The sequence below is a fragment of the Apaloderma vittatum genome, unplaced genomic scaffold, assembly GCF_000703405.1.
Source record: "Apaloderma vittatum isolate BGI_N311 unplaced genomic scaffold, ASM70340v1 scaffold10477, whole genome shotgun sequence".
Classification (NCBI taxonomy): Eukaryota; Metazoa; Chordata; class Aves; order Trogoniformes; family Trogonidae; genus Apaloderma; species Apaloderma vittatum.
In genome coordinates, this window is record NW_009726833.1 from 128,971 (window position 1) to 151,518 (window position 22,548).

Genomic DNA, 22,548 nt, shown 5'->3' on the forward strand with positions numbered 1-22,548 from the left:
GGAATGCCGTCGAGCCCTTACAGGGCTGTCTGCACCAATGGCCTGCTGGCTGTGTTTAGATTCGCAGTCGCTACAATTGCAGAACACAGAAAGGCTGGTGAGTAGGTTACCTCAAGCTGCCAGGAGCAGCGACAGAGTCTTCAACAGGAGCCATCAGTTAAGGAGTGCAGTGTGCTGTGCACATGCTGGGTCAAGCTCTTAGTGCCAGGTAGGTGAAGCTTGCTTTGTGACAGCAGGCTTATACAAGGCTGCAAACATCCTTTAAGTTCACCAAAAGGCACTGGCAGCTCTGTGCAACCTGCCTTCTCCAGTTTTAAAACTCTTTTCTTTGCAGCAGTGTATTGAACACAACACATTAAAGACACACACACCATAACATATCTTTACCATCCTGCTATTTAAATGTGTTCCACAAAATCCAGCAATTCTTCACAGGAGACACAAAGAACTGCTGATGCCTTTTATCAACACACATCAAGGAGCTTTATAAACACCAACTAAACTTCCAGCGTTCTAGGAACTGGGCATGTAACATATTCCTTCACAGCACAGACTTACACAAAACTTTTAAGTGAGTAACCATCTGCAATAAGCCACAAATCTGGGAACAGCACCCAGGAACCTTGGATGTTACTTGTCTAATGTAATCCACAAACGACATATGGAAACCTTTATTCAGAATGTTAAATGAAATAGTGAACAGCCATACTGTTTTCCTACTACAAATCCCACTAATAACTTTCACCCATAACATCTTTAAACCCTTTATTGCTTTATTCCAGCCACTGGCTAAATGGTTGCATGAGTCTCTGTTGAAGCTGAAAGGAAAAAATTAACATCAAATAGCTCTGGCAGCAACTGGGAGGAGCATTTTATAGGCCACTCTCCTCTCCTTCCAATTTGAAAACACTGACATTGCTTTAGGATGAACCATGCATATTCTCTTAACTGAAAACTACTAATACAGTCCTTTGGTAGGAATGGTCACAGAAATACATAGATGGAAGTTGCATGACCATTACTACATCAAAATGGCTAAGTTCTGCAATCTTAATGGGAGAGGAGTCTGGGATGGCTCCATCCTTTTCACAGCAATCACATGCAGAATACATGCAAGTGAACTGTTGCACAAATCAGATTTTGCAAGTGTGAGAAGCATTTGAAATATTTCAGACAAAGAAACCTTTGAAAATATAGTTTTACCTCCAGGCTTTATGAGAGAACCCTACCTTGTTGTGCTCCTAAAGTCAGAGGTGTTATTTTCATCTACAGGAGCCAGAAATTTTAAGAAATTTGGCACAGAAGAGGAAGAATGAAGCTTTTTCCTTAAGGCAGTACGGTAGGAGATGCTGAGAGTGCAGTTGGGAAAAGTATAGTTTAGAAAAAAGAAGTACAAAGCCACAGAATAAAAATAATACAAACTGCTAAGTTTCAACAAAAAGCAGCTAAATCCTGAAGGCCTGAATATCAAGGAAACCAAAGTAAAAATTGAAACTGCTAACGAAGTTCTACTTTGATATACATATTTGTTTCAGCAAACTAAAATGTTCCAACATAAATAAAAGTACTTCCAGTAAAGTTCTTATTCTTTGTTATATCCCAAGATTTTTAGTGCCTATTTCAAGTAAGCTCCTTTACTCTAATAAGAACTGATGCCAACTTCATCACCGCATATTTAGTTAAGTATCGGTTTCAATGATTGACTAAGTCTGGGGGAAAAGGTTAGGAAAAGCTGCTACTGATAATCATGATAGTGGCAAATGAAAAGTAAGACTTTGGCAAAAAACATTTTGTAAAGCATTAACAGCATTTTATTCACTGAAGCTTGGAACTTTTAAGTTAAAGGCTTAGCCTTCCGACTGATTAGGACTGTGGCTCTATTTATGCAACAGACAGGAGCACTAACTGAATTTCATCAACAAGCTTCTTGCCGATACAATTCTGCTCTTTCTCTTTAAATAACAAGGCTCTAACATATTCAGAAGAAGGACGTGAGAGCAATTCAGATAACAAAAAGCTTCCCCATGGAACGAAAACATAGAAAATTACTTGGCCAAGGATACCAGAAGATATTTTCTCAGAAGAGTACACAAAAAAAGTGAGTAGGAGAATTTACTCATGAAAAACTAATTTTAAGAAAGAACTGTTTCTGATAAAGCATAATGATATATCTAGATGGCATTTAGCACCGTCTTCTGAAAATGTGAATTGGATGGGAGGATACTCTGGGATAATCAACAGTATGAAGCTGATACTCAGGACAAAGGAGATAAGGCTGTAGCATAGTGTGCCCTGCAAACAGGTTTCAGTTACAATCACAGTAGAAATCTATCAAAATCATACAGTAGCTTTATTTATACAACACAGTCAACTTGGGCCATTTGACTTTATTGATTTAGAGTTATTAACCCAGTTCATAACCTTATCGATTTCCATTTTCAGTCTTGTTCAATATGATATACCCTTAAATGACAGGGAAAGGGAGGGAGAAACTACTGTGCACGAAGAATCATTATCAACTGTAATTGACAAGAAAAAAAAATAATCTACTTTTGAGAATTTAACCTTCAGGATTCAATAAGTCTTATTAAAATGAAGAATAAAGAGGACACTATAGACTCACATTTCCTCCCCTGAGCCCTACTGTACTTCTGAGGTGAAGCTAAATTAAGTTTGATGCTAGTTAGTACTCTGCAAATACAACTGAACTGTGACACAAAGATCTCAGCTAAGTGTTTTCACAGGATCAGAAAAATCAGCACCTTTGGAAACAGGAAATGTTCACCCAAGAGAACAGGACCAAAAAATGAACAGCATCATCAACAAAACTTTCTTTTCAGTGGCCAGTGGCTGTTGACAGCACTTCCAAGGACATTTGATCTCATTAGTTTTGTGAGCTAAAATAAGCAGCTTGAGCTCAAGGGGTTAAAGAAGGAGTTTAATTGTTAAGATTTTTACGGAGTTACTTGTTTCATACTCTAAGGGAAATGAGGCATTAATGTCCTTTTTCTCAGTGTTCTCTATTTTTGTTCTAAGAATGGAAAGTATCATTTGATATTGCTCAAAGTAACTAAGACAAATCTATGAGCTGGTGTGTTGGGGTTTTTTGTTTGTTTGTCCTTGGGCTTTGAGGGAGTGGAGGGTGCAGGGGTTTTTTTTTGTTTGTTTGTTGGTTTTGGTTGTTTCTGGGGTGTCTTGTATCAGCTCTCCACAGTCCTGCTATTTCTTGCCCCTTTGAGTTAACTTGGTCAATTTGCCTTTAATGTAAGGAACAAAAGAATATTAATATGTTTCTGTGCTACCATGAATAAAGCACAACAGAATTGAATGATTCAGGAGGGACAGAGTGTGCTGGATCACTGGTTTTTGGCAACTTGTCCATCACACAATTTAAGCAGTGCTTCTGTCTGCTGCATAACAAGAAGTAGCTTTGGAGCAATCTGCTCTACAGATAGTCACATGTCCGTGTGTCTGAAAGATTGTTATTTATTAAAACACAAAATTAGGTACGTAGCGGCTCTACATCCAGTAGCAGAGCAGGTAAAGAGTTTCCTCTCCCACAAAAATCTGCCACCCTTGGTCTATAATAACTTATTATAATTATTTACACTATAGAGTTTCATATTTATGACATGGTAAAACAAACCCTACCCGAAACTACGTACAGGTGCTAGCTCACCTCTTTTGTGCAAAATGCCCACTTGGTTCTCCACTTGAATTATGCCTTAGATATTTTAAAAAGTTGGGTGAAGAAGCCGAAGGATTAAGACGAGCTAGAGTAGGAGAACGTGCAAGTTGACCAGAAGAACTTTCAGATTCGCCAGCAGATGCATTCAAATCGTACAGTGGGATTCCAACCAGAGCGATGAAGTTGAGGTAGCACAAAGAAGAAAATACAGTAAGACAGGAAAGGGCATGGGGGGGTAAAATAATAAAATCCTTTCTCTAATTTTTGAAAGGGACCTGGCATATACAAACGAGACATTTCCTATGTTTTTCACAGTTAATGCAGTAACTGTAAGAGGCTGAACATTTTAACCCAAACAGCAGAATCCTAAATACAAGAATTCTAATGGATGAGAAATTAAATGCTATGTGAAGAAATTAATTTATTTGCACTTCAGAAACAATTTATGAATTGAGGTAAGCTGTTCAAAAACACTCACAAAATGCACTAGACTTGTTAAAAGTCTAGCATTCCAGTGATTTTTGAGAACTTTAAGCATACTTTTCTTCTGATTCTGTACATTTGCTGTGAAAGGGAAGTAACAGTGATTTCTTTTGGTTTATGTGAGGGAGTAGGCACACTCAAGTCATACCAAAAACTACATAAGCAAAGCCAAATTGAAAAAAACAAGGAGTTGAAAAATATACTTATTTTTTAGCTGCATTCCTACAGTAAGATAACTGATAGAAAAAGCAGCTACAAGCATCAGGGCAACTCTCATAAAGATAACAGACCAACACTGTAAGTCCTAAACTGCACTACAAAAACATTCTAATATTTTAGAATTTAAAAGGTTCAAAGGAGTGACAAAAAAAGCAACCCAGGTTATGTTTCCTTTCAAATACTATAATTCTCTATTTTTTTTTCATTGTCGTCACCTATTTCAGGCATGTTCATTTACTGCCCTGCCTCCTGCAGGGAAAAATAAACAGATTTCCCACTGTCCAACCTCTGTAAATGAGCGGTTTTGGCAGTAAAACAGAAGCTTTCAGAGAGAAATGTTACCATAGTAAATGGAAAAAGCTAGATAGAGGGAGGGAAGAAAACTGCCACAGTTAAGAGGAGACTTTAGAGATGTAGAAGCAGGCTTTTGAAGGAGGGCAGCTTAAAGAATATTAGCATGAAGGCAAGCACTAGCTTGTTTTTGCAAGTAAAATCTACATAGGCTTACTGAAAAAGCCAGACAGGAGCCTCACCTCTATCAACAGCTGGGCAAATTATGTAAGTTTTGTTTGTTATTTACAAGTAACACATGAATTCACCAACTAGCAAGGTTTTAAGCATCACAGATGCTACTGGATTTTTCCTCTATAAATAGACAACAAGAAGTTGCATTTATTTATACTGCTCACAGATCAAACCAGCAAAAGTTAAATAATATTGCTTGTGAAAATACAATCAAACCCCTTAGGACCAACCCTTTGTTGTGTTTACGCTTAGCTTTTTGACACATACTGTGGAACTACATATCTCATGTTTTTTCTGCCCTGTGGAGCACACAGGGCTAAAAAGTGTTTTTAAACAGAATACCTACAAACCTACAACAATACACAACTGCTGTGATATGCTTCTTATCCATTAAGAGGACACACCTGATATGCCATTATCATCCCCAAACATGCCCTCAAGAAAGAAAATCATAGCCTGCTTTTCAGTAAGTCTTACTTTATTTTGTGAGGAGTCTCTGTGCTCACTGAGTGATACCTCATAAGTTTCCTCTGGGAAACAGACGGTGAAGTTTCAACAGGTACCAGAGATTCCTGGCTTTCTGTTGGCAAGTGGCTCAGTGTGTTTGCTCGCCTCCGGAAGCTTTGCTGAGGTAACGTGACAGACTGCTCAGCAGGAGAATCATCTGTGTGGCTGGAGAGATCACCCACTGATCCGCTGGTCTTGACAGCACTTTCTGTCGGAAGCGTAGGAAGTCTGTCTTTCTCCTTTTCACACAATGGGGGCTCCTAGCCATGCAAAAAATAAGGCTATCAATACATCAATCTTTTAGGTTGCAGACCCATGTCATTATTCACATCCCACAGAGGCCCGCTTCAAACTTGCATATTTTTATCAGAAAGAAAGAATCTTTGACTTTTTATGTCTTTGTTATTAATCACTTAGGTCAACAACTGGCAGTCTCCATTTTACAGTGAAAAAGTAATTCGGGGAGTAATTGTGTTTTACAGTATGTCAAATACCACTCAGAAGAAACAGAGTCAGAAGAGGATAGATGGATCAGGTTTGGGTAACAGTCACAGCAATGAAAAAGGTGGCACTTCGGAGTACTGTATGCTTAGCACCCCATCTAAGAATATAGTACTTCTCTTGTCTACCTGAAGATTCACACAAAGGATGTTAAAGCTATGACTAGATGCCTGTTTCAGTCCAAACCCACACATTTTACTTCATTCCCCACCTCATGTGTTTCCTGCAGAGTGGCCGACTCTTTTAAAAATGCAAGCAGAAAGAGCAGACTCCTGACTACCTGAAGTCAGAAGCCTGTTGGTGACCAGGCCCTAGAGCAGAATCCAAGTCCGCCAAGTGCTTTGCTGCCTTCAGTGAAGAAGACTGGCTTCTTCTGTGTTGTTTGTTTACATTGCTTTATTCAGACTAAAAGGCTTTCTAATTATGTAAAGGGAGAAATTACCCCCTTTTTTGTTTATGTTCCTAATGAATGCAATCCTGCATTCACAGTATGTGCTTTCAGGGCTGAAACCACCCAGATCAGAATCAGCAGCATGGTAATTATTGCATTTGTTTGCTGTACATCGTTGCAAGATTCTGATGATGTTAAGTAGTATTTTATTTCACATATATACACACATGGTAAGACACACAGATACAGGATACGTGTTTATATACACTGCAAGGTATTCCTAATTAAAATCGAGATGCAGCTGCACTACTCTTGTTCCATGGAATCCTTAAAACTGGAAAAGACCTCTAAGATCATCAAGTCCGACTGGGTTTTTTTATAGCACAGGGGACAGACTGAAAGGCCTGAAACCAACTTGAAACTTCTGGAGAACAGAAACACAGACTTACTATGCACGCTGTCTTGTCAAAAGCTATGGAAAACTCCAGTGAAACTACAGTTTACAGCATCTTGTACATCATCATTCTATCAACATGTGGCTCCTATTTCTTAGCCTGAATCTCTGTTAGCTGAGTAAACTGGGAAACTACTTTGTTCAAGTTGTCTCTTAGAGGACTTGCACACAACCTAAAATGTTACATATATGAAAAATGAAAACAGCTCTGAAACCCTCAAGGGGACTCAGCCCAGGAATAAAGACACACCCTATTGATCAGCAAGTGCCAGTGGGACTCCTACAGGTAGGACAAGAAGAACACACCTACCCTCCCGACTCTGTGATAGTGTTTTTATCATCCTGCTCGTCTGTTCTGAGCTTTATTTCTTTTCACATACAATCAGCTTGTGTACCCCTCCAAAAATAATCAAAACAAAATGCAAGATGTTAAACAGAGTAGTTTTATGAGCCGTTGGTAACCACATTTCACACCTGACTGGTTGTTTCAGGGAATATTATCTGAAGTTTCTAAATATGTCCATTCAGCCCAGGCTTTACTTACTTTACTTGCGCTGCTTAAGGTACTGGATGTGGAGCTATCTAAATCCACAGCACCACAACTCTCCAGTGGACCTCTGGCTTTACTGCCCTGTAGACATAAATCACACCAGCAGTTAAGATTCCGATACACAGGGCAGAGCAAAAAGAGATTTGTATAACCTAGTCAGAATATGTCAAAGACAGTATCAAATTTAATTTCCTGAAATGCCTAAGAACAGCCTTTGCATCTGTGAGAAAGAGAAGCTTCATTCAGGACATTCACTGGCATTTTAAAGGATCCTGTGGAATTAAGGAATTCTCACGGGCAATGATGTGCTTTCCGTGATATATATACATAATCACATATTACATGTACTGTAACTACTGTTAAAGTACCTTCTATATTCCAAACAAGGAATTTTCACACTAGATACTTACTATGACATAAAGAAATGAAAAGGTCATCTATTACAAGAGACCTAAACCCACATAAATATAACACACAATAAAACATATTTTCTGTTATTATCATTTCAGAGTCTACAAATCAGAAAGCATAAATATTTTTGCGTAATCTGTTCAAGCTCATTTTTGTGTGATTTGTTTGACTGATGTTTTTATGTAACAAAGAAAAATAAGAGGAAACTTACTGACAGATTCTATATGCTGACACAACTATGAAACTTGTATCTTGCTAACTTTAAACAGTATCTTTTTTATGTTCTCTTTGAACAGTTATTCCAGGTAAAATCTAAAATGTTATCATTATTCACAACAGTGACTATTGTCTCCTTGAAGCTCAGAAGAAACATTTTGCCTCAGATCTGACCAAAATCAAGAATTTCCATTAAAACCGACATGGCAGTGAAAATGCAACCAATGTACAGCCGGGCTTACCTGAAGACAGTTTACGCCAGTCAGCAAAAAATGGCAAAAATTAGAACAGTAAGTACTTGCCTTCAAATAATTTCTAGCATTTACAAGTTCAGATGCCCCATTACTCATCAGTGTCACTAATACTATCTCATTAGGAATGCTTAGTCAGTTCCCTAATAATTTCCTTCTATATAAAAAGAAGTGAACATTTATAATTACTTTTTAGTTTTCTAAATCTGAAAGAGAAATAAAACAATGGTCACTTTTCATAAGTTCTCATGCTCAAACTCATATTAAGTTTTTGAAATTTATATATATATTATTTTTTATCTAGTAATTAGTTCACTTTTTCCAGGACTAATTTGTCTACCAAAGCCATGCTTTCCTTTATCTTCTTCTAACACATACACTCAAATGCTTTTGTCACTGTGCCTTTAATAATCACTTGGCTATACCTGAGAAGATAACAAATATGACTTTTCTATTATTCAAATAAATAAACCACATTATGTTCAGCAATAATAAAAGTGAAGATACTTACACGTGATAAAATACTTTCAAATGATTCTGTCAAGGATCTTTTAGCTTTGTTCTTTAACATATCTAATCTGAATCTTGAAGCACTGCTGGGCACCTCATTTACAGCATTCTCAGCAGGGGGTTGTGAAGTCTGCAAGTATTTTAAAACATAAATATAAAATACTCAACAGCACAGAGCAGAATCTCAGTGAACTGTTTGAAGACCTCTGTAATCTGAATCAATATTTCTCCTGGTGTCCCTAGCTTTTCATTCCTTTTTCTCTACTGATTCTTACACCGAAGTTTTAAAAAACTATCCTAATGTAAGACCAAGAAAACTTTTAAAGGAAATTAAATGTGTGGAGTGTAATAGCAGACTTCAGAAGAACTGCCATTTTCATAGGGATTTATGGCTATGTTGACAAATCTTCTTTAATGCCAAAGTACAATTGTACAAATTCCAAATGTTTAAGAGTAAGAGATTAGAGATTTCTGATGGATTTACCTTCCTTCAGCCAAGAAATTAATCAAAACTGATGAAGCTCATAATTAACAAAAACTCTCAGGTGTCTCCATTATATTAAAATGGGGCTAAGAGGCAGTAAGATGTAAAACAAACTACCTCTTCTATATTTCACCAGTAGAAACACTTCAACCTTAAAGCTAACAGTCTATTGAGAGTTTTGCTTTTAAGTAAGTATTGCAGTCCTTTTTTTAGTGCTGGCAAAGACTAGCATAGCAAACTCAAAAATGACACTATGATGTAACTATTACCATCCAAACCTAGTATTTGCAGTATAAACCAGAGCCCCGTTTTCAGTGGTATTTTTGTGGGTTTATCTTTAGGCTGCCAGTGCTCTTCACCTGTCCCTAATTTCAGATATGTGAATGCTTGATCTGTGTAACTATTAATAATACGGGCAGCTGAACAGCACATCGTCACCACCACCAAATAGTCCTGTCTAGATGTAATTTTAAAGCATCCTACTTCCAGTATGACAAAGTTACAGGCTTCTGTAATTTTGTCTTTATCTTCAGTCATCCTCAAAGGGTAAATCAGATGCTGTCTGCTATTATGGTCTTAAGAAAAGACACTTACTTTTAAGGTAACTTTTGTTACATAAGGTCCATATACTATGTAGTGGTTTAACCCTGGCCGGCAGCCAGGTACCCACACAGCCACTCTCTCACTCTATCAAACTTGGGAAGCTTGCAGAAGCCACCCTGAAGCTCCCCCCCTGCCGCCACCAAAATCCGGCTGAGCCAACCCAATGCATACTAGTATCAGATTTCATTTTTTCCACCCCTGAGTTAAATATTAAAAAAAAAGGTGATGAAAACCATGAAAGTGAACACTTATGCAGAAAAGAAGGGAACAGGGACATCAGGATGTTAGGAGTTAATGATTGCTGTGACAAATAACACTGCCAGAGTACACGTCCAAAGGTATCTGCTATTACACAGCTCTGGAAATAAATTATCAGAGTAAATATAAAATGTTATGCTATTACAAATGAAGGGCTGAGGGCAAGTCAACTCTCTTCTTAGAGCACTGGCATCTTTATAAGCCTAAGATTAATAAATTTCGGTTCCAGGAACCAAAAATCAGATTACACTAGGCTTTCAGAATTTTCAAATCACTCCAAAAACATATTAAGATACTATCTTGTTTTGTATATCCATATTTCCAAGCCATTTGTGACTGACAACTATTTGGTCATCAGCTGGCATTAAACTAAATAAAAATATTTCACATATGATGATAGATGACTTCAGGCAATGTTTCCTCCTGTCATGCCATAACTACAAAGCTTTTTTCTTAAAAATGTATTTCTGGAGAGATGCCCATGATAAAAAAAATCAGAGAATAAAATATGCAGAGTTTTCTTCCTGCTTTCTCAGGGTACTGAATAATTACCCAGTAAGTCACAAAAGCAGAATAGATTAACAAAGCCAACAAATACTAAGTGAAGACTTGCTGCTATTTCCCCTATTTATTCAGAGACCTAATTACTCTCCATGTATTTATCTGCTAGTTTATATCACAAATGGCCAACAGCCATCACCACCAGCCAGCAGTGGTGAGACAGACAAGATTTTCAAAGGGGTCAAATGATCAAAACTGAAAGTTTCCAGAGAACGGGTGTGATCCTCTTCTAAATATAGACCTCCTCAAGGTGTCTCAGGTTAGTTAGTCACAAAACAAGACATCCAAAATCATTAATACCTTTTGAAAAATCTTAACTGTGTTGTATAAGCAGTCAGTTAAACTACACCGATGCAACCTGATATAGAGTGAAGGGTAGCTCAGCTATTTAGAAATGAATGACAGCCTCTGCTGCTGTTCAGTCAGCAATCCCCCTCAGCTATTCTACCTTGAGGCTATTTCAAATGGTGGTTTGTAACTTTCAGCTGCCAAGTAAATGTAATAGTCTTTATCAAGGATCATATCCGATGCCTTTTCAGGATAGTGACTCACACAGACAGCGGGATGACAAACGCCACTGATCAGCTGAAAGCCATTACAAAGTCTCTCACATACACTGAATTTTCATTGCAGCGAGAGGAAAGAAACAAGTTAGTAGTCTATCTTGTTTGCATCTCTCTCAGCCCTGAAATCAGATTGCACCGGTAACTCAAAACCTGAGGTATGCCTGCTTTAGCACATGACAACAGCTTCTGAATCATCATCTTAGAATCGTAGAATGTTTTGGAATGGAAAGAACCTTTAAAGCCCATCTAGTCCAACCTCACTGCAACAAGCAGGGACATCTTTTAACTGGATCAGGTTGCTCAGGGCTCCAACAAGCCTGACCTTGAATGTTTCCAGGGATGGGGCATCTACCACCTACCTCTCTGGGCAACCTGATCCAGTGTTTCACCACCCTCATTGTAAAAAATTTCTTATATCTAGATCTTCCTTCTATCTTATGCCATAAGAAAAAACAGTGTTCACCATTTTAAAGTTCAAAAATGCCAGTGACAGAATTTTGCCTTTAGAAAGATATAAAAATGGAATGAAAGATTTTTTTTTTCTGGGTCCTCCTCACATGAACTAAAACTAAATGCTTACTTACCTGTTTTGCATCTCCAATATGAACATGGTCCTTCTGTTTTTCTTCATACATGTTTCTCAAAACAGAGATAACCAATTCATTCTCTTTCTGATCATTTCTTGGTCTTAATTTCTTTAATTGAAAACACCACAAGCACAGTAATTATGTATCTGTATAATAGTTATCAAATATTTACGCTTTTCATTTTGTTACTGTCAATATGTCTTTACTGTAAGAACAAGTTCAACTCAGTTCACGCTACTGCTGCAGTCCACCAGAGGACACCAGTGTCCCAGGCAAAGCAGCAACACAGCCAGAGAAACTCTTGACCTCACTTCATACATGACAGAATTTACATGAAAGATAAAGGACAACTCTGTGGGTATCAAATCGCCACAAGCAGATAAAGACTTGAAAATATTTTTGCCAATTTGTTTTTGAGGTAAGGAAAACCAAAACACTGTAGTTCTGAGTTTGTAGCCCATGTGAAATACTGTCTTCCAGTTATGTAGCACAACCCTTCTTCTAGAATTTTTTCCCACTGGACATTTAATTTTTGGGAAATGACATAGGTATTTTAAAAAACTAGTGCACAAGGTGAACATAGCTGTCTCTGCTGCATTCTATTTAGATGTGAATTATTGTAAAAGAAAACGTTTTAAAAACAATTTACTTTAGAATTAAATCCCAGAAATCTGATGTTTGAAAAGCATATGTTGTTTTAAGTCTATCGATGCAATGCAGAGGATACAGTATGAAATAGCTAATGCCAGGGCAGCCCATCAGATTAATAAAAATACCCTTAGGAAGTTGCAAATCACTGTTACAACATATAGCACTCTAAGGATGCAGCACCTAGAATTTCAGGCAGTTCAACTCAAAAAATTAGCTGAAAAAGATAGGCAGGAGAGACTTACTTTACTCTTGGTTTTAGCAAGTTAATCATTTGCAGACTCTCACCAGAAGCGATTAACAGTTTCCTGTGACTATCAGAAGCTTTAGACTGTAAAGATGTGCGCAGCACACCAGAAGGCAACAGTGCCAGCTAGTTGCTGTATACTACGAAATTACTTAGCTCATGGAATTCCTCCCACAGAGTAACTTCCAAATTTGGTACTGGAGATAAAACTGTCACAAGGAACACACAAAAGGACTGAAATGACTCAAGAGAGGAAGGAAATACTTTTAAAGAGTCTGAAATTTCCTAATCTTCAATAGTGTGCCAATCTCAATGGCATTTCCTACAATGTCGTCTGTCTTAAACCCAGCTCTGCTTTCTCTGTCATAGAATGGATTTCATTCAAAAGATATGAAAGTTAACTCTTCTTAGTTAGTTTGACAAGTATTAAGATCTAGGATAAATTTCAGGCAGGAAATTTTCTGATCTGGAAATGTTACCATAATTCATTTTGGTCAAAGTAACAGCTGAATATTCTTACAGTGCAAATTACTGCCTTCACCCAAAAAAAAAACACCTGTGCAGTTTTCCTCAGTGAGAAGTCAGCATTTCCATGGAGAACAAGTAGTATTAGGGGAAGAAAAATCAGTAAAATAAGCTATTTTCATCAACAGATGATTTTTTAAACAGCTCTAGAAAAATAATGATATTGTAATTAAAGCACAGGGTGATTAACAGTCTATTAAATAAAGATAATTATTTGCAAAAAAACCCAAAATAACTTTGATGTTTCACAATGATGTTAGGAAAAAACAACACTTCCTTTAAAATCTTCTGGGAAACAGGGAGCTTACCTTAACCTCTTCAAAAACAGAGGCCTGCTCTTGGTTATTTAGTGTTGTTAGATGCTTTTGTAGTTCTAGTTTAGTCTTAGAAGGGTGTAACCCTACCAAAAGGAACAAAAAAGAACAAATCACAGGGTCAAATTTGTCAGAAATAATCAATCACATAAATATGCACACAATTTAAGCTAAAGCTGATCAGTTATTTGAGCTGACCCTCTGAGTTGATTTCGTAACTGGGCACTAGAAAGAACTCCAGGTTAATTTAAAGCTACTACCGAACTCATGTCTTTAAAATGAGGGACACAAACTCTACAAGGAGATTTACTGAGCACAGACCAGGATTATACTCTTAGCTGAAGATTCCATTATCACACAAGATAAAATAAACCCACAATCTAACGCATTTTAGCAGACTGCTTTGATGGTGTTTTATGCCGTACTGCTTGCATTTTACTTGTGGTATAAAAATAATTTTCATTGATTTTCTCCAACTTGTATGCCTTGGCCTCTTCTGAAAAAGAGTAAATTTATAGCATGTTAGTGAAATTCTTGTTTTGCCTCTTGCTAAAAACATTTACTGACAGTCTAAAGCAGACTACCCCCTCATTCAGATTACATTTTCTGCTCTCATCCTGGATTAAATTCCTTTCCTCTCTTTTCTGTGGAAAAAACAACAAACCATCAACAGCATTTTGTACTTCAGTTTCTGATTGCGGCATTTCTCCCTCAGAAACAGACAATACAATTAACCAGATGGAATAATTAAAGGCATTAAGAATCACTTGTCTATACGAAATGTGTGAAAAAAACCCCATAGCTGAAGACCAAAATTGAGTGAAAAGCAGTTTTGGAAGTTCTCCAGTTTCATCAAATTAATACTAGATAGGTTTTAGTCCAATAAGCTACTACTATCATGTGATCTGACAAGCTGCTGTTGCCCTTTATTCACCCCAGACATTACTTAAATGAACAAAACCAGACTGTGAAATTTGCTGACATGCAAAGAGGGTTATTTTTTGCCTTGAATTCTGTTTCTGGGCAGCAACTACAATTCTAACTGACGAATTTTCACGAAGGAGCATAGGTCAACACCACAAACACACACAGTAAAAGCACACTGTTAGGTTCGTGTTTAGTGGTAGCGTCATGCCAGTATCTAAGTGGATTCAATAGGACAGCAGGTCACAGCTATCGCAGCACGTAGTCTCGAGAAGTTTCTTATCTTCAATCCCCTAGATTTATTCTGCTAATAGAGTCAAGCTAGCTGCAATTCAGTGATATTTAGACTCTCAATTAGTTTTCAAAAATTCAACTAAAATACAAGAAAAAAGCCTAGCTTTTGTTTGAAAATTCTTATTACCTTTCAGATAACTTGTCATTGCAGTCCTCTAAATAAAAAGACTGGCTTTCAACCCTCCGTTCCAAGTCACAAGTTCTTTTTAATCATTCATTCCCTTTACGAGTTTCACACGTAAGAGTGTCCCCAATAAAACTGCTAGAAAAAAATATTCAACAAGAAAGTTCTTCGAACCTCACCTTCTATCTTTTCACAGAGTTTATGAAGGCTTTGCATAGGACATCCTTCACAGAGCTGGGGCTGTGCCTTAGAATTTTGCTGCACAGCAGCTGCAGTGAAAGCCTGCTTCAATGTCATCATGATTTCATCAACCTGAAAAGAACAGAGTGAAGAAGTATAGAATTTTCCTTAATGCAAACAACCGTCTTTTAGACTAATACTGACGCTTGTTTGGCAATGTGCTTACAATTAAAAAGAAAAGTTGTTCCTGTGCTTTTCTTGTGCACAAACACACACAAGCAAGTCAAAACTCACCATGAAGTCCTATCTTTTCCAGGCCACCCAATTTTATTACATTGGTCTAATAAAAGATATTACCTCTATCTAGAAACTTGTCTGTGGTAAAAAAGCTTACTGCAGCTGTGAGGCACTGGCCTGACCTAGAGCACAGGACTGTAGTCCGGCTTATCTGAACAGGCACATGGGGAAAAAAAGTTTTCCAAAAAAAGAGGTATATACAGTCTAAGCCTGTAAAATGAAGGGATTTTTTAATTGAATTTTAAAGGGTATTTTAACTTCTGCCTGCGAAACAAACTGAAAGTTCTTTTACAGACTGGTATGTTAGTTACATATGTGAAATAATTACATTTATGAGTGGAGCAGGATTTGAAGTCATTCAGCAAAATACAGAGCATGGAGCAATAGAAGACTTTTAGCGTCTAATATTCTATTACACTTTTCTTTCACTTACCAGCGCTTCATCTGTACACTGAAAGACATAGCAAACAAAGTGGAAGCCTCCATTTTCTGAAGACTCTCTGCAGATGAACCCAAAGTGATCCACATGTCTAATTCCCTAGCACAAAAACAACAGTAGTGAAGTAGTCATATTCGCTTTTGACATTTTGTACCTGTAATTTTTCCAGTAACAAAAGCATGAAAGGCCCAAGGGCACTACAGATAGGTCACATATCTCTGTTACAGCTACAGTAATCTGGCCATAAAAATCTATTCTGTTACAGAATCTATTACTTTATGATTTTTTTTAATTTCACTTAAGTCAGAGGTTGTTTGCTATTTGTGTATTTTTGCTTTATTTAATGACTGAATTATAACAGAGCCACTGGAAAACAGTTACAGGGATGACTAAATACCATTCAGGACGGGTTTTACTCAATATTTGAAATAGCAGGGGTGGAAAAAACCCCACAAAAACCTCATACTCTGGTTTTCTTCTCTTTTGCTTAAGCAGTCAACAATTTCTCTATATTTATAAGAGCAAGTCAAAATAATAGTGAAAGACGGATAAGCAAATATACTTTTTTTCATCTAAAGAAAAGTTTGGCTGGTTAATGAATGAAAAAGGTTAAATATATTACTCAAAGATCATTCATGGAAGCATTTATTTCTCCTAAAAGGCTTGCAAATTCAGGCCCAACCCACATGCAACAGTAGATAAACAGTACATCCTGGTAAAATGCTAAGAAGGGTTTTTTTAACTGATGAGAATTATTTTTCTTCTATGAAAAGACCTGTAGATGAATAGAGTTAGGTGATCGCAGTGCTTGTCTCCTCAGTACAACGTTCTTGGTTTAAATAAAACCATAAAACTTGTGATGATAAATTACGTTCACAGTGGTAGAGCCTGTTTATAGAAATTCAATTCTACTCAGCACCATTTTGCTACATTCTAGCTGTCATGGCACAACATTACAATCAGGTAAAGAGAGGCAACAAACTTGTATCAAAAATCATAAATCAGAAAATTCAGTGAAATTTAAACAATCAGAAGATACCATGTAGGACTTTGTTGTTTTATTTGTTTTTCCTTGTTAACATAGTAAGTATCAGCGAATGTTCTCTTTGTCTTTTTATCATGAAGCAAACATTTTACAAAAGCATTTAAAAAGCATAAGTGAATATTTCCATAAAAAGAATGGCTGGGTGTTCCAAGAAAGAACATTACAGCATCAGATATCCTTAAGTAATTCAAATAAACGCTTTTGTCTTATCTGTCAAACAATAAACCTCCAGAGCATGCCAGCAGAACAAAGGAAATGATTTAAGATATATGGAGACACCTGCTTTGTTGAGGTGTGACAATTACACATAGATTACAAAGGCTTTTTTTGCACCAACGCCAGGCACTAATATGCCCCAAGAACAAAAAGATGGGAAGGACATTCAAATGACGTAAAGCCCGCAGCTTCTCCAGCTCTAGCTCCAATGGGTGTCCAGGCTAAGCCTTTTAGGAGGCAGCTACGTGACAGAGCAAGAACAGGCTGATGCAACCTACAGACTCACTCCCTCCGTCATCCACACCAGAGATGTGCACAGAACACGCTGAGTGCCCTCCTCAAACCTCCCAGCTCATGTCTCTTCTTCTGAAAGCCCGTTTCTTCTTCTGTAAAATCAACTGCTGTGACGGAGGGAGCCCAGCTGGGATCACAGCCCTGCTCACAAACATGTGAGGTGCCAGGAGCTGGCAAACGCTCCCAGCTGTTAAACGCTCCCAGCTGTTTCAGGTTCGCTACGTCAGATACTGCCCCACAACCACATAATTCTTTTTGCCATTATAACACCTCACTGATGGACTGGGCGTTCTGGAAATTAACTACTGATTCTGTTCTCCCGTAACCAGTGCCTTCAAGAAAAGATTATTAAAGTTCTTGCATGATCCAGATGATTCCATAAGATTGTTCTGCTGAGTCTTCTGAAACGTGCCTACTCGGGGGGAAAGCTCTCTGTATCCCAATACCGACACTTGCCCAACTGACATTTCAGCCACTCAGCAGCACACTCTTCAGGCAGCTGGGGAGAGTTCAATAAGCTCTGAAGAGCACCATCATCTGCTGACCTTCAGTGCAAGTCACAAAGTCTACCCAACTAGCTTCTCTTCCCTAAGCAGACAGCCTGAGGGAACATGAGGATAATGACTTTCCTGTGAGCAAGGAGTTCTCTCAATGAGTAGATGTGCGCTATGCAAGTAAGCCAAGTGCAAAATAGTTCCTAGTGCAAGAAAGAGTGGTAAAATTCACACCCTAGTATACCAGTCCTACTCCTATCCAAGCCCCACAGTACTCAAGGTGAATTTTCAGTTAAACTACTGGGAAGATAAATTCCTCAGTAAATGTACATTTGTTTATATAATTATACTTCAAGTTCATTCAGAGGTTTAAACTAAAATGATCTATAACATGTTTTAAAGGAATCAAGTGTTCTCTAAGGACCCTATCCTAATTTAATGAATTAAACTCAATTTCCCCATTCACTTAAACTGAATCAAACCCAGTACACAAGCAAACTAAATACAAATAATGCCACGCACAACAGAAAATGGCTAGTGAAAGAAAAATCATAGAATGGCTTGAGTTGTAAAGGACCTTAAAGATCATCTAGTTCCAACCCCCCTGCCATGGGCAGGGACACCTCCCACTAGACCAGGTTTCTCAAAGTCTCCTCCAGCCTGGCCTTGAACACGTCCAGTGCTGAGGCATCCAAAACTTTGCAGTGAGCAGGGACATCTTTAACTGGATCAGGTTGCTCAGAGTCCCATCAAGCCTGACCTTGAATGCCTGCAGGGATGGAGCCTCCACCACCTTTCTGGGCAATCCATTCCAGTGTCTCCCCACCGTGACAGGAGGATGATCAGAGGGCTGGAGCACCTCTCCTATGAAGACAGACTGAGAGAACTGGGGTTGTTCAGTCCAGAGAAAAGAAGACTCTGAGGAGACCTCATTGTGGCCTTCCAGTATCTTAAGGGGGCCTACAAGAAAGCTGGTGAGAGGCTTTTTAGGATGTTGGGTAGCAATAGGACTAGGGGGAATGGATTGAAGCTAGAGATGGATCGGTTCAGATTGGACGTCAGGAAGAAGTTCTTCACCATGAGGGTGGTGAGACACTGGCACAGGTTTCCCAGAGAGGTGCTGGAAGTCCCATCCCTGGAAGCTTTTAAGGCCAGGCTGGATGGGGGCCCGGGGAAACTGGGGATGTCCCTGCCCATGCCAGGGGGGATGGAACTAGATGATCTTTAAGGTCCCTTCCAAACCTGACAATTCTATGGTTTTAATGTCTAATCTAAATCTACCCTGCTCTAGTTTAAAGCCATTGTGCCTTGTCTGCCACCATGTGCCCTCGTAAAAATTCCCTCTCCAGTTTTCCTGTAGGCCTTCCTTGCATCATTGCACTGGTTAATCAAGAAAAATAACTGGTCTATGAAATGTCTTTAGGAACAGTTGCTTCAATCTGCAGGTTGATATTCCAGCAGTGCTAGAATTGCCCGAGCTGTCCCATGTTCTCGATGTGACGGCAGCTGCTCTGCCCTCACACTGCGGAGCTCCTGCAGTAGCTGAGGGTGAATGCCAGGGCTGTCTAACCCACGCAATGTCATTGCCACGGCTTCACACATGTATGTTGTGTCCCGTTCAGTCAGTTGAGCGTAGCGCTAACAACGCTAAGGTCGCAGGTTCGATTCCTGTTTGGTCCCCATGTGTTGCCTGATCTAGTCGAAAGGTGGTGTCCCTGGTGACAGGGAGGCTGGATTAAATGATCTCTAAGGTCCCTTCCAGCTTAGGCCATTCTATGATACTATGAAATAAGTCATTAGATAAACTGCACCCTCATGTAGTCCATGCAAAATCCAAGTCAGAATCACAAAGATGAGGGGCGGAAGGACGCAGAATCAAACTCTCTGGCACAAGGAATAGGGATTAATAGTGATTGAGGAGGCCCTGAAACATGCTTGCCCTCAAGTGCAAGACAGACACTACCTCTGCATGGCAAAGCATTGTCTTATTCTATACTCATGCAACTTATACTCTTAAAAAAAAAAAAAAGGAGGGTTTTTAAAGTATTTTTCAGATCACTCTTACATATCGTTTTTCCCCTTTTGTTATCACTTCTTGAAAAACATGGCTCAGAGAATCCCAGATTTGCACAACTGTGAATCACACCCACTAAAATCTCAAACCAGAGCTGACCAGGGTGTTCCTTCTACCTCACATTGCTCATCCACCGCACACAGAAATGAGTCCTTCTATCAAAACTTAGAATGTAAAACACAAGAATGATGGTCTTACAAATTTACTGATTAACTAGCAACTTGTCAATAGTAATTACTGAAACTGCTGGAATGAGAATCTATTTGAAATGCTAGGAGAGGAGTACATGAGCATTCACAAGTGGAGAATATTTGAACTAAAAACGAGAGAAAAAATACATTGCAACCTTACCTGAGAACAGAAGGATATTTCTTTAAAGCTTTTTTCAATTGCTACTTTTTTTGTGTCAGGACTGATAAGGTAAACTTCAGACTGGCCAATCTAAAAGGAGCAAAATAAACAGCAAGATGATAACAAATAACATTACACTTCCTTTTGTCTCGATATAAAAATGTATTCTGGACATAAATCTCAATTATTTTTCTACCTGTACGTTTAGACCAATTAGTGTAGTATTACCAGAGAAAGAGAACACTGAAACAACATTGACTTGGCATTCAGAGCTTTGCACGTTACTGAATGGAGATTTAGTTTCACATTTGAGATAAGAGACCAAGAACAGTGTTCAGTTAGACGACAGTAATATTATACCATAAGTAACTTGCTTTGCACTGAGAAAATATACTCACATTCCCTTTTCTTCTTTTCTGCAGTCTTGGCACATATGACATTTCCAAAAGCTATTTAATGTAAGTGTCCTAAAATTTAAATCCAAGTGTGTGACTCTACCTGTATGACCTAATTATTTTACCTATAAAGCCTAATTATTTATTTAAGACACACAGAGCATTTAATTTAAAGGCTTTAACTCAAACTAACAAATGAGCTTACTGAAACAGATCTTCTAAACAAATTAAATCTGGAGGTCATTTGTACAGTGGTGACCCAAAAGCTGATGCTAACTTTTGATAAGCAAAGGGCATTTTTAAGGTGAAACCATTGCTTTCAATTTTTCAGCTTCTGGCAATATCTTTGTAACATTTTAACAGATAAAATTTAAATTCCTCATGGTTTCTAGTACATCAGAAAGTCTGCTAAGGACAAGTCTCATATCAGATTTTAGGGAAGATGGGTAGAACATGAATGCATTCACAAGCATGACTTAGACAAACCTGCTGAAGTTTCAACCACTACCAAATCCCCAAAAATGCACATAAAAACAGCAGCAGCACTGATACACCTGTGATTTCTTAAGGAAGGGGGAAGGGAGGAATCCTGGATCAAGTCAAATGTGCCACCTTTGTGTGTCTAAAAATGGTTCTAGATATTCCCTTTCCACCTCTTCTTTCACTTGAACCAGTCACAATGGCTTTCCCCAACTCTCTGCTGGTTTCCCAGAATTGTCCCTGGGGCTGACCTTGCACGTGTTCACAGGGTTATTCCTTCCAACCTACTCAGCAGCCACCTCCTGCTCACTGCTGCCTTCCCCTCCCTGCAACAAGAAGTTTCTTTTTGGCACAGCCCCACATATTCCTTTTATACCTGGTCCCAGTGCAGCAGGGATCATGTGAAACCAACTGAATGGGGAGGGGGGGGAATCTCCCCTCCTCCCAAAAACGCAGCCAGGAAAAAAAGCCTAAAAACAAATCAAATCCTAAGGAATGAGCAGGAAGAGATACCAAAATCAGGATTGTCTGAACCAGGTGAGCTGAGTCAGCAGATAACTCATCTGAACATTTTTCACACCTCCTACACCAACTTCTGCTGAAATCCTAGGGAAAAGCCAAGTGCAAAGTTCAACTGAGAAAACAAACAAATTTTTTTTCCTCTGGGTATAAAGTTACTTTCAAGCATCTCCTACGTAGCCACACAGAAACTGATGAGCCAAGCTGCGTGCTGCAGGCATACCATTACTCAGAACCTGCTGCAAGAGGGGGATGGCCACCCAGCAAACTCAGCTCTGCTACAACCTGCTGGCTTGTGGGTACCGGAGGCACAAACCACAGCTCCTTCACTTCCTTATATTCAGCTGAATTTAGACTGAATGGCAAATGAATATCAACTGTACGTACTAAACAGTATTTTCCTAGGCAAAAAACTACCCAAGACAGAGAGCCAGATCAGCAGAGCCCGGAAATTTAGAGACGGGCCTGTCAGCAGGTGACTGACATTATGTTCAAGCTGAAGCTATGTGCGTCTTTGTGAACTGTTGCATCTATTTAATATAAATTAAAAATTAACTCACCAGAGTAAGAGGATCTGGACCTAAAGCAGTCCACCTATAACCCCCATCTCTAAAAATATGTGCCATGAATTAATAACAGAGTTGGGATTTGTTTAAAAATTAGGCATTATTAAAAAGGTCATCTATATTTTCTGTGTGAAATACATGCTGAGTGGAAGAAGGTAAACATAAAACTGTTTTTACTGGGGCATAAAATTTCTCTCCTTGTTCACTTCTCTCTCTAATGACAATCTGACATGACTAAACAGAAGTTTTAATTAAGCTGTAGCTAACGACACCTTCCTCTGTGTGTTGGCTTTTTACACACTTACGGGATCCCTCTTAAAGCAGTGCTTCTGTTTCCCCTCTCCAAAAAAAACCTAC

The 22,548-nt window shown here is 38.5% G+C and overlaps 1 protein-coding gene across 1 annotated transcript in view; it reads right to left on the bottom strand.

The window, feature by feature from the left end:
* TBC1D1 (TBC1 (tre-2/USP6, BUB2, cdc16) domain family, member 1) overlaps positions 1 to 22,548 on the bottom strand; it is a gene marked incomplete at its 5' end in the record, with an annotated part of 58,214 nt that overhangs the window by 34,196 nt on the left and 1,470 nt on the right. The window contains 11 exons of the mRNA XM_009873448.1: positions 1 to 70; positions 1,230 to 1,349; positions 3,680 to 3,808; positions 5,393 to 5,682; positions 7,313 to 7,399; positions 8,708 to 8,836; positions 11,763 to 11,873; positions 13,494 to 13,585; positions 15,021 to 15,153; positions 15,752 to 15,856; positions 20,232 to 20,321. The exon at positions 1 to 70 is cut by the window's left edge and continues 55 nt beyond it. Coding sequence (XP_009871750.1) covers positions 1 to 70; positions 1,230 to 1,349; positions 3,680 to 3,808; positions 5,393 to 5,682; positions 7,313 to 7,399; positions 8,708 to 8,836; positions 11,763 to 11,873; positions 13,494 to 13,585; positions 15,021 to 15,153; positions 15,752 to 15,856; positions 20,232 to 20,321 — 1,356 coding nt within the window. The remainder of the gene's footprint in view (positions 71 to 1,229; positions 1,350 to 3,679; positions 3,809 to 5,392; positions 5,683 to 7,312; positions 7,400 to 8,707; positions 8,837 to 11,762; positions 11,874 to 13,493; positions 13,586 to 15,020; positions 15,154 to 15,751; positions 15,857 to 20,231; positions 20,322 to 22,548) is intronic.